Genomic DNA, 18182 nt, shown 5'->3' with positions numbered 1-18182 from the left:
TGATCATAAGACTAACCTTCTCAGATCCCATCGGACAACGATGAAATAATCTTCCTGGATTTTTAACTGTGTTTGACGTGAAAAGAGACACTGCCTCACCGCAATTGCATCTCGTGGGAATTCCGCGTTGTTTGGCGACTCGATCTGTTGGAGTGGATGAAGAATTGGCCGAAGACATGATTGGGTCGATCTCCAAATTTTCGCCGCTGCTATTCTCTCTGTCGAGGAATAATGAGGAAGAAAAGGGAGTAGGTAAAAAAATTAGCTAAACGACGTCGTTTCATACTTCTATAACGTGTATTCTACCAAAGGCAGATCAGGAAAAAATCACAAAAATACGTCTACAACCTACTATCAAGCGTATGTACTTTGTCTTCAAATCCTCTAAATTAGTTTCAAAACATGGAGCAAAGAAAGTGGCATGACAATTGATAATTAGTATAAGATTTACATTACAAGTGAATAAATAGATGTAATGTGTGTTTGGGGTTATGGTTTTGACTTTTGTTTGAGTTAAGGGTTTAGGGTATATTTGAGGTTATGGGTTTACGGTTTAGGGTTTAGTTAGGGTTTAGGGTTTATTTAGGGTTTAGGGTTTGTTTTTGAATTATGGATGTATTCTGAATGTGTTTTTGGTCCTCAGGTTTTATGATCATGTAGTACACTATTCTTTGCAGAAAATCAAATTAGAATAACTAAAAATCCTACAAAAACAAAGATAGAATTGTCGCATAATTCCTAGAAAATCCAAAGTTAGAGTTGTTACAAATTAAAATTTCCAAATAAGACACATAATCAATCTTCGAGGTCAAAGACCTCTTCTCTCTCCCACGGTGAAGGCACATATCGTGTCATTGCCTCAACGTAAATGGGATCGTTTGCAGCCTCCCATAAGTCCACACCAATCTTCTGTCTGCAACTCATGATTATTTCATCATCCAATAAACTGAGGTCGATACCAAGCAGATTGCATTCCAAGTGCTTGAGTGCGTATGCACCGCAGTCACAACAAGACTTGTTCAATCTCGTCTTCATAGGTACATCCACGATAGAATATGATGCGAGGAGTAGCTGTTTCTGTCTTTCAGGTGGTGCAACGGCCTTCACTGTCCTAGGAATCATAGCAACAAACTTCTCGACGTACTGTCTATTCTTTCTCCCACCGCAGTCAAGGACTTCCACCTTTTTTTTCAATAATGTTGACACAGACAGCAACCCAGTGATTACCTGTGTTGGACAATACTAAATTTGTAAAAGAAAGCCAGCTGAAAACTAAGACGTCTAGAGGAGTGTTGATTACCATTTACAAACAAAGGAAAGTAGAGACGATCAACATCGATACCCCAAACTTGATCAGTCCGCCCATGAGATGGAATCTCTCCTCTGTCATAGCCAAGAAGAAAACCAAGCAATTCATAGGCTTTTTTGTTAGGAAGGAACTTGTTGTATGCAGCGTGGATTTGGAGGCAGAACATAGCATTCATGAAAGCAACACGGCTTGGAACCCAGCGCTTGAAAGTTGTGTTGACTCGCCATATAAACATAACTGCATCCATTTCCTGAATATGCACAATGAAAATAAACTAATGTAGCAATGCAGATGTGTAACAAAGATAAATTCAACAAATTAGTAAAAGAAAACATCACCTCGTTGCCAAGCCATTTTCCAGGACTTACTATCCTTGTAGCTATAGACAAATTTAAGATTGACGGACCAAGTGGTAAAGGTGTTGGTTTCTTAACCCATTCTGTGAATCCTAGCCATGATTCTTCGGAGCAATAATACAGTAACGACTGCGGAGAACCATCTGTGCGCAATGGTGAATCAGTAAGCTGAAGTCCTTTTCCTTTATTCCATTTTCCCAATGTGACGGCAGTGGAGCTATTGAATCTCGGACTGAAGTCCTTGGAGTCCACCACTCATCTCCCTTCTTGGTCTGAGATGGATCAAAGCCGGGCACATACGAGGTCTGAGAAAGACCTTCAACGCCTTGTGTTCCTATCCCGGGAATGAAATCATCTGCTTGGCTAAAATTCACGTCAAATGAACTTTGTGATGCTTCCTGTTAACAACATAATATTAACAACATCAACATCAACATCTGCTTGGCTAAAATTCACATCAAATCAATTAACAACATAATATTAAGCACAAACAAGGTCATTGCATGAACATTTTATAAAAATCTAATATTTTACACACCAACATTTTACATAAATTTCAAAGTACACGCTTACAAACCAAGGAGTCTTAACACACCAAGCACACTTACAAACCAAGGAGTCTAACACACCAAGCACACTTACAAACCGAGACCTTATAAAACACCACAAAATTCAGGCCGATATCATAGATGACATTAAGACAAACAGACACGCAAACATTTAAGAGAGTGGTGAAGACTAGTGTTTCTTCACCCCACGTGTGGACCTCCTCAATGGTGGCTGGCTCGTTGAAGGCTTCTTCGATGACGGCTTCTTCGGTGAAGGCTTCTTCGCTGAAGGCTCTCCAAGCTCAACGTCAACGCTTGCTTCCTTCCGTGAATCTTTAAGCTCTGTCCTCATTTGCTCAAATGTCTCAGCCATCTGTTTTTGTAGCCGCTGTTCCATTCCAGAGAAACTCTGCTCAAACAACTGTGCCACAAAAGCCTTCATGTCTTCATTAAAAGGCGCTTGCTTAGGTCTAGTAGAGAGAACCTTATGCTTCTTTTTTTCCATACCACGATCCGGAAGCCTCTTATTACCCCTTCTTGATGTAGCGCCTAGGTTCTTTGATCCTTTTGGAGTATGGTAGTCTTCACCACTCTCAGCCGCTTCATCATTCACAGCCGATTCATCATTCACAGGTGCTTCGTCATGAAGATCTGAACAAACCTCTGGAGCTTCTTCGATTTCCCAAATATGGTCACTAAAATCATGTCCTGTTCTTATCAACTCCATCAGGTTCTTGACTCTATCATCCTACACATCATCATCTCTGCGAAAAGCATCAGATTGGACTACATCATAATTTCCTCTCCAGTCGATATATGCATAGATGTCATCCTACACAAGAAAGGTACAGAGAGTTAGATCCTATAAAACTCATAGAAACCGGATGGACTCAACTTACATAAAGATAAGAGATTACCTCAGGTGTCTGTATTTGCTCCAACCGAATGATCTCCTCATATGACACCTTTCCAGCTTCCATCCAGTTTATGCATCTAGGACCGTTCGTGAAACCTTTGTCAAGTTTTTTTCCACAAAGCTTCCCAATCTTTGGTACAGCTTCCATTGCCCAAATCTGGAAGGCGTACGAGAATCCATCCAACACATAACTAGTAGTTTTATCCTTCAGATTGTCACGAGTTTTGGTTATTGAGTTGTAGAGAAGGTCATAAGCAGCAACTCCTCAAGGATACTTTCGAACCTTCTCAAGATCCATGACCACCTTGATGTATTTGAGGGGGATATTAGCCTTCTCATCTCTCGCTAAAACCACACAAAGAATGATGGCCAGATAGATCAGTCGTATGCGATCTGCATTCTTCCACTTCTTAACAGCTTCCTTGTCCTTATTCCACAGGTTGAAGAGTGTAATTGTTCCATCTTTTCTCCTCAACACATTGCTCCAGAAACCACCGTCATATTTCCACTCTTCGAACTCCTTAAGAGAGATATGAGTATTGCACTCAAACCCGGTTACTGCGTGGAATTCTTGTAATGAAAATCGGAGTGGTCTCCTCGCAAAGATGAACCAAAGCTCGTGCAATTTGTAAGTCACCAGCTCCCTACACAAGAAGCTGTGTACCACTCTCGCGGAGAACCCAAGACCATTCTTATGGAGCTTAAAGATCTGAGAGAAAACCAGATCTTTCTTCACAACTGCCAACTCCTTTGGCATCCACTCAGTGAACTTTCGCATAATATATTCAATCCTGCAGTTGTTATTGATCTGAGTCACTTGGGGCTCCTCGCCCTCCTTAAAAATCCTCTTTGGTAACTCTAGAGACATATCTAAAAGCGCAAAAAAAACTTGTTAGTTCAACAGGTTAAAGTATCGATATCATAACACAAATAAGGAGAGCAAGACAAATGCCTTTTACATTTACATTCTCCTTATCCTACCTAGTTCTAATTTCAGAAAGAACAACAATTTCTTCAATTGATTCAATTAGCAACAATCAATCGACCCATGGCCTATATTACAATCGGACAATATCTACTCTACTTGAAAACATACACAATCGGACATCAACTAGTATAAGATTTCAAGAACCAAACTTTCCCCCTTTCCAAAAACCTAAATCGATATTTTACAACTACAAATCTAAAATATTAACATGCAAACAGTTAATCGTGATGTATGAGATGTTTAATCAACCCGTAAATCGAATTTACCTTAAGAAATATGATAAATCGATTTTAAAAAATCTATGTAAAAGGGAAGAACAACTCGATTTCGTCTTAGATGAGAATCAATAGAACTAATTGAATACCTTGTGTGAAGAACTGAGACGAAAATGGAAGAACACGTCGTAATTCGATTTGATCCGTCCGACGAAGAGGAAGAACACTTGGATTTCGTTGTATCGTCAGTGAAATCGAAGAGGAAGATGACAAAAGCAAGATTCGAAACTACCGGTAGATGAAACTCCGACGAAGAGCAAGGATTCTCTCCGTTGAACCCTAAATCGCCATGGAAGGGGCTTTTTTCTACGGCGGAGAAGAAGAGGAGGAGAAAACGAAATTAGGATATCGGGGTAAAAGCTTCCTTTTTGTTATTTTTTTTAAAGTTTTGTTATTTTTATTTAAACTTTTAATATTTACTCATTGAAAAATTATTACGAAAATTTTAATATATAATTTTAATTCTACTTAATTGTTAAATTAAAGGTAGTTTGGTATTTAGAGGAACAAAAATCCTATTTTCCTAAAAAATCTTCTACAAATCTTAGTGTGACAAACCCAAGTTTAAAGTGTCTTTTTTTTTTTTTCCAATTTTCTCTTTTATCTATCCAATCCAAGTGTTGAACAAAAAAAAAAATCTATCGAATCCAAATATGTTCCGATTTTCGGTTTAACCCGATCAGACCGCCGGTTCCGTGGACCCTTGTGGTCGTCGTCATTAAAAAAAAGGGTAAGAAATAAAATAAGGCTTGAACCCTAAACTGATGGTTGTCTACCTCAGTATAGCGTTGATGAGGTGCGCTCTTTGATGATAACTCTGAGTATAGGTCAGAGAAGATCGTAGGTGAATCCAAGGTTAGCTCCCGTCCGTGTTTATCTCGCGATCAATGTACAAGTATTGATTTTGAGATTTTTTTTTGTTTTTACGATTCATTTATAAATATCGTTCGTAAAGCGATTTCTTTCAAGGAAATAGCAATCGTTATTTTAAATGGGGTTTGCTGGAAAAATTGGATTTGAGTGGATTAGGGTTTGTAGAAGGAGAAGAGAGTGTTGTTGTATGTGAGGCTGTGTTGTTGTTGGAATTGTAGGTGTTTGATCATGGAGGGAGAAGAGAGTGTGTTGGATGCTATATATGAAGATGAAGACGGGTTTGAAACCATGGAAGATGTTGATATGGTTGATGTGGAAGAAGGGGAGATTGCTGGTGACCATGATTTACATTCTGGAGAGGGACAGAATGGTGGCATGGATGGAGACAAGGATAAAGATGGGATCTTGGGTAACAAGGATGGGCAGAATCAGCCAAACAAGAACAAGAGGAAGAAGAATAAGAAGAAGAAGAAGAGAAGAAACGGTCCTGTGATGGGGAAGCCCATGGATTTAGACAGGTATATCTGAATCCATTTCTCTACGCCTTTGTTGTTCTGTATCTCTTGCTGGTTTTGCCGACCTAATGTCTGATATTGAAGGTTTGTGTTCTTTATGTTGGATGTGGTTGAAACATTATCTGTTATGGCAGGTTTGTTAGGGATACTTGTAGACGCCTCAAGGAGAAGAAGTCTTACATGGTATACACTGCTGTTGGGTGTCTTGGAATTCCTGCCTTAAGTGATCTTGTCAATGAGGTATTAAAACGTTTTAGCTTACTTCAAGATGCTTTCTATGCTATTTCAATTGGAATTCTGTTTAATCTGTTTTGTTTTTTTTTATGGGAAAATGAGGCTAAGTATAAGTGTTTAACCAGCATGAGTGGCAATCTTGTGTTAGCTATATTGTTTCATCTGCCGTCCAAGATTAGATGTTTCTTGGAGCCTTCTCTGCTGTTTCAGATAATGCCTTGTCCTGAGATATAGCTGGTGAAAACTTCGTATATTAGGTTGATATTTTTTCCCCTCTTTTGTACACAATGGTGTTATTCTCTGTTTCTATTGATTAGAAAATGTGAACCAAACCATGAGTAGATAGATGAAGTTCTATAACAATCGCATAGTGTGTTTCATTTCATCTATGAGTGAAATCAACAGTGTCAAACATATTGTCATGATCGAGAGATGATTGTCTATCAAACCACGCTTTGTGGATTGTTCCCTATGTTGCTCGCTCAATTTGCTTGAACTTGGTTCTAAATATTTCTGCTCCGGTTTGCAAGAGTCCTGCTAACGTTATTTAGATATGATTGGTGATGAATAGGCTTATATGTTTGTCTCAGGTGGAAGCAATCGAGACATGTGGAGGTCAGGTGACTGCTGATGGTAGTAGGAAACGATCAGGAGGTGGTGTGTTGTGGAACATCATCAAAGCGAGACAACCCGCATCTTACAGAGAGATAATGAAAAAGACCAGGGATTTTGAGGTTTGTTCTTGCCTATCGTCTTATCACAACATGCTTTGATATATCCTGTTTCTTTAGCTTAATTGAAGAAGTGTCATCATGGAGATTATGTGATGCCATGTTTTCTTTTTTACGCCTCTCTTATCTCTGTGTCTTACACTTTTGAAACTTTGCAGAAGCAATTCAGGTATCCTAACACAAGACCAAAGTTAGGGCCAAAAAAAGATGAGGGTAGCTCCTCCGAAGGACTTGCCTCCGCAAATGCATCTTCTGATGAAGCTCTGATCCCTGACATGTGTGCTATGCCGGTAGCTGAGCAGACTGAATCCAACCCGCAAAAAGAAAGGAAATCTGTTCATGAGAGGATCAGAGTACCTGTTTCGTATGATGACCTTTTTTTCGGAGAAGTACCTGTGGATGCTTCAGAAGCACAAGCGCAAGACTCTTCTGTTTAAGCTCTTCATTTATAACATGTTTGCCTTGGAATTTTTTTTTTGACTTGGTAAACAATTATAAGTTTATATGACTAAGAAGCTGGGTTACTTGCGGAAAGCAAAGGTTTTGTTGAGAAATATAATTAACCCATCTATATACCCATTACCAAAGGCTCAAAGTACCTAAAACTTCATTACATTGCATCAGTGAAAGCCATAAAAAAAATGTTCATATGTTAAAACTTTCCATTACATGCAGCTGGTTCAATAGATTTGTTTTCTTTTGATGTACACAAGGAGGCACGAACTTCTTGTTTCTTCATCGCTCATCTGTTAAGGCTATGACTGACAATCTTCTCTATTCCCATCAGTGCTTGCAGGAGACATGTCTATGTAGCACTCTCGTGCTAGTGTTTCTCATAAAAACATGTTTGGTGCTTGTATACGCCATACATAGGGAGCGGATCATATTCGGAGAATCCGGGTCAACTTGTAAACCTGGAAATATAAAAATGGAGTTTGAATCAATGTATGAACTTGTAAATAGGAAGCAACATAGATATATAGAGAAAGAGAGAACTGACTTGTGCAGTCCTGCTTGGCAAAAACACCTCTAAGCAATTTCTTTGACCATCAATTCTGCACAAACGTGGATATGGTTCAGAATGAAGAACAGACCACATCTTTATTTCAATGGGAACTAGCACTTTTAAAAATAAACTATGTGAAAATTATAGACCTCTTGCTAATCGACCGTTGAAGATACTGGTCCTCCTTTAGAAGTCCCTGACCCCCATATTTCGCTTCATCTGAGTTCAGTATCATCTGCATAATCCAGGTAATATTCCCAGGTTAAATGCATAAGAAAGCCTTTACAGTAATTATAGGCTTTCATCATGTGGTGGTTGAAGGGTGGAATATATATATATCTGAAAGGGAAAATAACTTACGGTGTATTCACCAGCTTCCTCTACGCCGGCACCATACTTTTCATATGAATTCGATGGGTGGAAGTTAAAGATAAACAAGAAAGGACCCCTCGAGAATGAAATTACCTGTAGATGATGAACAATAAGTTGTAAGTACATTTTCCAAACTCTTTTATTCATATTGTATATAGAAGCATATGCAAACACTGGCATGCCAGTGGGCACTTTGAATATATATCTTCTGGTTCATACCCTGAAGCCAAACAACTTTAAGTTGAAAAACACAAGCAAAAGGAGTCAAATACCATATTTGTATCATTAACATGGTGGATGCTGGGCAGACCTCTTGAAAGGATGCCCTTGCTTTTATCCAAGTCCATTAGGTCCTACAAATAAAAAAATACGATCACTAACTATGAAGCATTTCTTCTGATCCAAGAGCAGATAGGGTTGCAACATTTTCTACTCCTTACATGTATGACCAGTACAGTATTGAATTGCTACGACAGTTTGGTAGCAGTTTTCCAGAGAGGCTACCAAATTGATGGATATGGAAGCAGTAGTTGTATAAGTAAATGTCACGGCAGATACCTTGTCAAAGGAAAACAACTGATGATGGATTCCACTTTCCAGCAGGTCCCAGCGGCGGTTAGCCAGTGAAAACGAGAATTTATTGCTCTGTGTAGGAAACTCAACCCTCTGACACAAGGATGACAAGTCAGAAACATGACAATGATGTCTTTAGAACAGTGAGAACATAGATAGTTAGTTACCTCAGGATGTCCAAATTCATTTCCCATGAAGTTGAGGTAAGCACGGCCACCAATTGTAAAAGTAAGAAGTCTAATCATCTGGTTTAAGCAAAAACAAGAAACGCACCTTTCAGAAACCAAGTGAGATAAAAGCATGAAAAAGAACCAAAGGAACTGGAACCAGCTAAATGAATTGTGTATTTGTTTCCTCCCACAAGGTGTAGAATAAGAAGTATGCTAAGTTGTGGATGTAGTGTGTAAAGGAGTAGAAGATATCTAACGAAAGGGGTACCTTATGTAGTGAAACGCCCCTGTCTAGCAACTTATTCTCATTTTGGACTCCACCTAACAAGATTTCAGCAAATGAACGCCCTCCTGATATGGACTAGTGGGAAAATTAGAACACACAAGAATGTCAATACAACCTAAAAGTAAAGTGGTAATAGTAGATTGCATAAAGGTTTAGACATCTAAAGTTACAAAGTAAATACTTGGTTGTGACTTTCGGCATAGCTGAGCATCTTGTCTGCATACTCTTTGTTAGCCACCAATGTACTGACAATCTGCAGCACTGGCAAAACATCAGAGAAAGGGACCAATGTCTTGTTCTGTCATATCTAACAATGAAACTTAAAAAAGCTAAGACCTTGCTCATGCTCCATTCACTATCCGGTACGCTGTCAAGGAGAGAAACCCACATTTCTGTCGCAGAAAGGTTCACATAATAATCAAATCCTAGTCCACCTTGAGAAACTGGCTCACACAACCCAGGATAATATGTTGCCTGATAGCAAACAGAAACTTCATTAAGTTCCACAGTGATTGCATAATGTAATAACCCCAATGATACAGATCAGCAGAAAAAATAAACTGAATAAATGTAGAATATCAACAAAAACTTATTATTTTTTAATCACTAATACAGCTGGGAGTTCATAAAAAAAGATAATTTGTCAGAAATATTTTTTACTGCCTATGGTCAACTTAATTGGGCATTACACAAGCCAGTCGACACAGTGGTTGCTGTTATGGGTTGTATATGAGAAAACACATATACGCATGTTATCTGTTACTCATCGATCTTAAACAAGGATTAAGGAACATTAAAATGATGTTTAACTTATGGATAGAAAAGGAATGATGTGTAGCTTACATCTTCAGCAATTGTTATTATATCTGGATGTAGATCGTGCAAGATTTCATTGGCCAAAATGAGGTACATCAGAGCATCTCGGTCAACATACTGATTGCAATAGCTGCAGCAGGACAAACATCAACAATTTGACCTAACTGTCACCAAAATCTAAGACTACACAAAGCATCTAAAGAATGTAGATGTCTTACTCATCAAAACCGCTATTAAAAGGAGCAAAACCATTGTGCGTGTAGATCATCGAGGCAAGCGAGTGAAATTGGTAACCATCAACTTGATACTCTGTAATCCACCTACAAAATCCAATTGCAACAGCATCAGATACCTTATCCCAACGAAGTGCTAGATACTTTTCTAGTAGACCAAAAGAGTGAGTACACCCAAAACATTATTCACAAACCACCTAACAATGTGGTTGCCTTTACCAGTTCAGATTTGAAATGAGAAAATGAAAAACATCCAAGTCGCCGTATTTGAACATCCGTGTGCCCCAGTGTTTGTGATGCCCCCTTTTACCTATTTGCAAGATTAAGAATGGAACATGTTGCTTTAAGAAACGCTCATCCATGTTCAACTACATCGAACATATTTGAGGCCATCGTTAGACTTCAAAAGGATATGAATCTACATTGATTGTCGCACAATAACTATGTTGCTTACTTTCCAGTTACATATGCAAGAACTCTGAACATCCAAAGGCATGAAAGATGTTAAAGTAAATTGCCATTATGGAACATTACCATGATGAAAATAGCAATCATTTGAACCATCAAAAAGCGAAAGCCCAACCATTTGATCAGCTGCTGCATAAGAATGCACAATGTCTAAGAAGACAAGGAGTCCTAGGCCTGTGTGTAGATTAGTTCAATTTATTATATACTTCACCGACATGTTTGAATCAAAGGTTCAGCAACATTAAAAGAGACGCGGGCAATACTTACCATGTGCTTCATCAACTAAGCGTTTGAAGTCATCTGGGGTTCCAAATCGGTTACTGACAGCAAAGAAATTAGTAACCTGAAATGGTGATGGATACGTATTATGGCAAATGAGGAATAAATACAATCTTTTCATACGCCCTAGCATTTTCAGTTCAAAGATATCAGTGAAGTAACTAGTAATTTCTTTAGTATTTGGTAAAAAGCTGGGATGTATTCTACATTCTAACAAAATAGTGAAATAGTAATTCTGGTTATGAACTTGACTCTAGTTCCATAGCTGTTATTTCTTCATATTAGCGTATTCAAGTTTAACTAGTAGGAGAGACTAGCAGGAAAGACATGATTAAATGAAATTCACATTGCCCCCTAACAAATTGTTTCTCTCCACTTCATTTCGGTTAAGTTATTCACTTCTCGCTTCATATCATTCAACCTATTCTCTCCATTCTATCACTACTTTCTATTGTTCTCTTTTTCCAAATCATTAGGCTCAAAAGCTTTCATGCACAATAGACAACAAAGCCAAAGATGATGTATAAATCAGCACTAGCCCAATAAGGATAGAATCAGTCCATCAAAAGATAAGTTAAAGAGAGAGGAGTTTAGCCTGCTGACCCTATAGCCGACAGTATAATAATCCTTGTGCTCAGGGATACCAATCAACTGGATCGCATTGTATCCTGCTCTTTTCACATGAGGAAGGACCTGATGTTTCATAAGCCACAGAAAGACTAAGATATGTGCATAACAAAATTGCATTTGCAAGAATACAATGGATGCATTAGGAGGTATACCTTCTTGGTAAATTCCTCGAAAGATGAAATTTTTGCCTCAGACCCACTGATTCCAACATGACATTCGTATATGCGCAAGGACTTTGGTTTGTCCGGCTTGGTGCGTTTCCATTTGTATGCAGACTCAGGAGAAGGTTCCCAGTGAATTGCATAAGCTTGCTTTCCCTCGTCCTCTGTTTAGAGATCAGTGACTAAATGCTTGATACATTACCATGAAAACATCAACATAACAAATAAAGATAAGCAGATGCTATCTATACCTGGTTGCACATATGTAGCCCAAGCAGGCACCCTTTCAAGCGGACCATCAGGAGTGTTGAAATACAATCTATACTTGCTTCCATGTGGAACAGCAGGAATGTACTTTTCCAACCACGCCTTCCTTCCTTTACGCGTCTCTAACCAATATGGAATCGGAGGTGATTTCTCATAAAACTTCTTAGTCCATTCCGGAGATGTCACGACGTTATAGATATCATATGGCTTGCCTCGACCGTCATCAATGATGTCGCACGGTGGTAGATTACTTGGTGGATCATTCTTATGCTCCTCTTTGTACTGCTTATACCTCGTCTCTGCGTCCGGTATCTCACCTAGATCTTCTAACGTCTGTGGACTGTTGGGACCAAACAGCTGCTCGTATAGTTTCGCAGGAACTTCGTAACGGTTCTTGATAAAACGGTCCTCACCAGGCTCCCAGTACTCATCATTGGCTCTCTGAAAAACCTCTTCCGCTGTTACACCGCTGTCGCCTTTATCATAGTCATCGACGTAGTTGTACTGCTGGAAGTATAGTTCCTCTGGCTCCTCGCCTTCTCTTAACTTATCTTCAAGGATAATGAACCAATAGCCAAAGTCATCATGGCCAAATAGGCCTTCTCTGGCGGAGTTTTCTGTTGGAGACCATCCGTTGAAGTCTCCGATTATAGCACCGTAACGAGCACCTGGACCCCAGTCCATGAAATCAACACGGTGTTCCATGTGTCTATGCATCCCTAGTAACTCAAACCTACACGGAGAAGAGTGCAATTCGTTAGACAAAACCATCTTGCTAGCTAATAGTAAGTGGCGATACTAGGATGCTGGGATACATACCCTGAAGCAAGATCTCTGAGATCGAAGTGACGTTTGAGAAGCTCATCTTTAAGGTCTTTTAAAGCTTTGTGCCTACAGGATTTAACAAAAGGAACACGCTTTATATAAGACAAGTGGAGGAAAGATTACAACTTTAAAACTTTTTCTTCTCTATTTGATTGAGATAAGTGTAGCTAAAGAGCTGAAGTTTCGAACTTTATAAATCAACTCGTAGTGTAAGATGTGTTTTAGAGTGTAACTCGTGTAGAAAGATTACAACTTCTAAGCTCTTTGTTCTACCATTTTCTGATCAAAGATGAGGTTTTTTATTAACCTTTCACGGAGAAACTGAGCGAAGATTCTGTCAGCGATTCCGAGTTTGGTGAGAAACCCAACTGGGTCGACTCCAGACTCGGCATCGCTATTAGTGCTCTGACTCTTCTTCTTCTTCTGTTGCTTTTGCTGGCGCGGTTGGTCGGCGGCGAAGCATGTGACTTTCACCTTGATTTTTCTGGGAAAGTTGATTCCGGGGATGCCCAGGCGGGTCTTGTCGGAAACGAAAACGTTGTTTGGGTAGAAAGAAAACGAGGTTTGGTTAGAGAGGGAAACCATTTTTCTCGTTGGTGCCAGAGAGAGCTCTACTCTACAGCAGAGGATTTGTCAGGGTTTAAGATAAGAGGTTTTTTTGAGTCAACTCGTGATGTGAACGAGTTCACTCTCCCTTTGGATTTTTTTCCTGGATTTGAACTTGAACCAAACGGAGCGCAATGAAAAACCGGTTCAGTCTTACACACCGATTGATAAGAATTACATCAGTAAATCTGTAAATGGACTAAGAATTTCAAAAGTCTCGAACATAAAGGTTTCAACACTACAAGAAAAATGGGTTTTGATAGCGGCAGAGGATAGCGTTTTTTGTCTTTCTGCTATGGTTGACATACATGTTAGTTTTAGATAGCGTTTGTATATTTAGAAACGCTACGATAGAATAGTATAATTGGAAACGTTATGATAGCTTATGTTTAATAGCAAAATAATTAAAAACGTTATATTTGGTTTTTTGAATCCCTAAACCCCAAATAAGTTTTTAAACCCTAAACTCTAAACATAAACTTTAAACTCTAACACACTAAGAATCTTTATCATCACTACAAGAAAACATAATCTTAACGAGGGCGGTTTTCCTCGTGAATTCGTCGTAAAAGAGGCTTTACGACGAATTAGCGAGGAACCACGTTTGCTCGTTACTCATCCGTCGTAACACATATTTCCTCGCTAATTGCGTCGTAACTTAGCGAGGAATATATTTCGTCGTAAAGACGAAGTAGATCATTTCGTCGTAAAGACCACGTCAATATTCCACGTAAGGAGGTCGCTATATTTCCTCGTAAATACCTCGAAACGAGTTCCTCGTAAACGACACGTAAATACCTTGAAAGTGTTTCCTCGCAAAATACACGTAACGACCACGAAAGTATTTCCTCGTAAAATACTCGTTTATCTTCCCTCGTTATTTCCTCGTAAATGTTTTCTCGTAAAATACTCGTTTATTATTTCTCGTCATTTCCTCGTAAGGTTTCCACGTAAATAGGTCGTACATTAGCTACGAATTTACTTCGTTTTTATTATTTTGCAGAATTTAAAAATATAAATAAAAAATAATTAAAATTATTTAATTTATTAATAAAATTATAATTTAAAATATAAATAAATCAATACGAAAATATTTTATATATAAATAAGTTTTGAATTTATAATACAACAACCGGAAAAAAAAACTAAGGGTCGTTCATCGCCTGGTAGAATTCATCACTCCTCCTCGTAACATCTGCCTCGTTATGTACGTCGGATGACTCGCCTCGAATGGGATGTTGTTGTTGTATGTTCCTCAACATGGACTCCCATTCCGGATTTGTGGCCGCTATAACGTCCAAGAAGCCCTCGACTCCACCCATACGAGATTTTGTCGCGGCCAACTCGTTACGCAGCTCAGTGACTTCATCATCCCGTCGCTGACCATAAGACGATGTCGCTCTCGGAACATCGTTGTCGGAACCAATCCCCAACGTCCGTCCCTTTTTTTTAGGGACAACCTTAAAAACAAAAAATAAATATTGTTAGGAAAAATTTAAAGTTATATTAAATGAATAATAAAAAATTAAAATTTTTGAAAATTTACCTCCTCGTAAATCTTATCCACTTCAAGTGTGGATAAGGTGACGGGTAATCCGTCGGTAGACTGCTGGGTCAGCTGGGTCTGGCGGTCTTCAACCCGAGCAACCACGTCGTTGTAGATTTGTTCGGACTTGCCATCTACAAATACGCCCGCCTTGTTCTTGTGGGTCCTCTCGTAAAGTTCCATAAGAGACGGGGGATGTCCCGTCTCTTTGGCCTAAAAATTATTTAAGAAAGTTAGAATAAAAATATATATATTAAAAAATTTATTTAATAAAATATTTAATTACCATTTCCAAACGGACACCGGCGTGGGGTTTTTGGCCCGGAGTGTGAAGCATCAGCCCGTTTCCGTGCTCATCGACCGTGTTACGGAAGTTAGAGCAAGCCTGGGCGATTCTAATGGAATCATGAAGGCGCCAATAACAGATGAGGCCATCCCACACATCCGTGGTGAGCTCAGCGGGTTTGCCACGCTCATACCCCTTCACGATCCAGTCACCCTTCCAGTTGGAGACCGTGTCCAACAAGCGAACTTTCGCCTTCGCGTTAAACTTCTTCCTCACCCTCTCAGTGATCCCCAAGGCCCAATTATATTTTTGCTGTTGGAAAAAATAAATTAACAATTAGTTTTTTAGAAAGTATATATATAAATCATGAAAAAATTAAAGTATATATAATTAATTAAAAGAAACTTACAGCGTAAATTTTGAACCACGTCTTTCTGACGTAGTGAGGCGTCTTACTCCAGTTCGGATGTGCCATGGAGAAGTAACCTTTGATCGTGTCGGTTACGTCCGATGCAAGACATCCGTCAACCCCCCACTTGGAAAATACAAATTATTTTTTAATGTTATAAAAGAATTTTAAACGAATTAAAAAAAAATTAATGCAACATACCACAAAGTTCCGTCCGGTCGGTCGGGGTCGATGACTGGTAAACCTTCTCTGCCTGGCAGACGGAGAATGTCCTCTACAGTGTACTGCAAGTAAGGAGCACTCGGAGGCACCATCAAATCGGGATGAATATCGGCGGCCATCGGAGGTGCCATCGGAGGAGGCACAGGAGGAGGCATCGTCGGATGAGCCATCAGGGAAGGCACATGAGGAGCCGATGGTGCACTAGAAGAAGTAGACCCAGAGACTCTCTGAGTGTACTGAGTCTCGGGGACAGTCTCCTGACCCGAAGAACCGGGAGCTGAAGAAGAGGCCGGGTCTAAACGACTACCCGGCTCACCGAAGATCTCTCTGTAATGGGCAGTAAGTCTTCCTTTTCAAACCTGAGAAAAAAATTAAATTTTTAAAATTAACATCAACAGTATATTTCCCAACATTATCCACCTAATGAACACTAAATAACATAAAATCCGTAAACCTATCTAAATTCCCTATACTAACCACCTAATCTATCCTAAACTAACCAAATTAGAGAGGAATTAGAGAGGCTTACCATTGCTAAGAAATGGAGAGGAAGTGGAGAGGAAGTAGAGAGGAAAGAAAGAGTGAGCGCTCGGGGGTATATAGAAGATTACATATCGTCGCAAATTCCTCGTAAGGTTACGACGAAATAGCGAGCAGTTACAAAGGCCCGTGTTTTTCAATACGAGGAAATTGCGAGGAATCACAAAGGCCCGTATTTTTATATACGAGGTATTAACGACGATTTTGCTTACGTGGAATTAACGAGCCTTGCTTTCCTATAAATATACCCACAACTCTCATTCTCAAACCACACACAAACTCCCAAATCACACCCTATCTCAAATCACATTCCTCAGCAAAATCCTATTCAAATTATAAATATTTGAAAAAAATAGGAAAAAGAGAAGATATTAGAATTCATGTGGGCGAGACTTACGTATTATAATTGCTGAAAGTCTTGCCACATGTTAATCTGGTATTTTTCTCCTTTTCCTTTTTTTTCTAGTTTTTACACTACGAGGTATTTACGACGATTTCTGCTTACGTGGTATTTACGACGATTTCATCCTACGTGGTCTTTACGACGATTTGGGCTTACGTGGAATTAACGAGTGTTTTGTTTAAATCCTTTTACGTGGTGTTTACGACGATTTCTGCTTACGTGGAATTAACGAGCATTATGTTTAAATCCCTAAAATCCGAAACCTCTAAACCCCAAACCCCAAACCTGAAACCCCAAACCCCAAACCCCAAAACCCAAACCCAAAACCTGAAACCCCAAACCCCATATTCCTTATTTTCATATATTCCAAACCCCATCTTTATTTTTAAATTTCGTCGTTATTTCCTCGTTGGCTTACAAGGTATTTACGACGATTGCTCATACGTGGTATTTACGACGATTTCTTATACGTGATCTTTACGACGATTTGTGCTTACGTGAAATTAACAAGGTGTTATGTTTAAATCCCTAGAATCCGAAACCCCAAATCCCATATTCCTTATTTTCTACTTCATATATTCCAAACTCCATCTTTATTTTCATTCCAAACCACAATTCCCACATTTGCTTATTCATAAAACAAACTCCCACATTACCTTATTCATAAAACAAACCCCACATTATCTTATTCATAAAACAAACTCCCACATCTTATTCATAAAACAAATACATCAATCGGATACATCGACATTCTCGTCATCACTAGAAACATCATCATTTTCATTAAACTCGTCTTCAACAGCTTCGTCTGTGGCATCATCGGTAAGATCTTCGTACTCGTGATTATGCGGATCAATGAGAAGGATGTCATCAATTTCTTGTTCAGGTTCCTCGACTTCATTTATCTGTTCTTCTTGCAATGGTGGTTCTTCTCCACTAATGATTCGTCCTCGAGGTGTAACTTTGATCACTGCTAACCAATTTATACATGAATCTCTCATCCGAGGGTATGAAAGGAAGCTAACTTGGTCTGTTTGTGAAGCTAAGATGAAAGGCTGGAATTTGTTGTACCTTCGTCCACCGTTGACATCAACTACACCGAATTTATTAGACCGAACACCTCTGTTGACGACGGGGTCGAACCATTCACATTTGAAGAGGACGTATTTCAGCTTCAGTATCCCTGGAAATTCGACTTCAATAATCTCCGTCAAGATCCCGTAGAAGTCTGTTTCCCCTTTCACACATATTCCATAGTTACTGGTCGCCCGCTGTATACCATACTCATATGTATGAAAAGTATAGCCTCGTGTGAAATACATATGTGATGTGGTGACCT

At 39.2% G+C, this 18182-nt stretch overlaps 2 protein-coding genes across 3 annotated transcripts; one reads left to right on the top strand and one right to left on the bottom strand.

The window, feature by feature from the left end:
* The first annotated feature begins 5015 nt into the window (after nucleotides 1-5015).
* BNAC05G31630D lies at nucleotides 5016-7279 on the top strand. Of its 2 annotated transcripts, none has more exons than XM_013873206.3 (5): nucleotides 5016-5247; nucleotides 5484-5783; nucleotides 5915-6020; nucleotides 6605-6748; nucleotides 6904-7279. In XM_013873206.3, exons 2-5 carry the CDS (start codon nucleotides 5494-5496, stop codon nucleotides 7180-7182), a joined length of 819 nt encoding a protein of 272 aa, XP_013728660.1. In that variant the 5' UTR covers nucleotides 5016-5247; nucleotides 5484-5493; the 3' UTR covers nucleotides 7183-7279. The 2 variants fall into 2 exon arrangements, with proteins under 2 accessions (XP_013728660.1, XP_048614864.1); XM_048758907.1 differs by lacking the exon at nucleotides 5016-5247 and adding an exon at nucleotides 5265-5287.
* Nucleotides 7280-7299: 20 nt separating this feature from the next.
* Nucleotides 7300-13552, bottom strand: LOC106432370 (1,4-alpha-glucan-branching enzyme 3, chloroplastic/amyloplastic). Its single transcript, XM_048758906.1, has 20 exons — nucleotides 13139-13552; nucleotides 12826-12897; nucleotides 11991-12739; nucleotides 11731-11903; nucleotides 11552-11641; nucleotides 10937-11012; nucleotides 10736-10843; nucleotides 10421-10511; nucleotides 10187-10288; nucleotides 9996-10098; nucleotides 9489-9626; nucleotides 9334-9405; nucleotides 9135-9227; nucleotides 8864-8941; nucleotides 8682-8789; nucleotides 8396-8476; nucleotides 8112-8216; nucleotides 7901-7986; nucleotides 7746-7800; nucleotides 7300-7659 (listed from the first exon to the last, which is right to left on the bottom strand). The coding sequence occupies exons 1-20, from the start codon at nucleotides 13414-13416 to the stop codon at nucleotides 7627-7629; spliced, it is 2691 nt and encodes an 896-aa protein (XP_048614863.1). The 5' UTR covers nucleotides 13417-13552; the 3' UTR covers nucleotides 7300-7626.
* Nucleotides 13553-18182: the final 4630 nt, after the last annotated feature.

This window comes from Brassica napus, chromosome C5 (assembly GCF_020379485.1).
Source record: "Brassica napus cultivar Da-Ae chromosome C5, Da-Ae, whole genome shotgun sequence".
NCBI classification, from domain to species: Eukaryota; Viridiplantae; Streptophyta; class Magnoliopsida; order Brassicales; family Brassicaceae; genus Brassica; species Brassica napus.
This window is presented reverse-complemented; position numbering and strand designations above follow the sequence as displayed.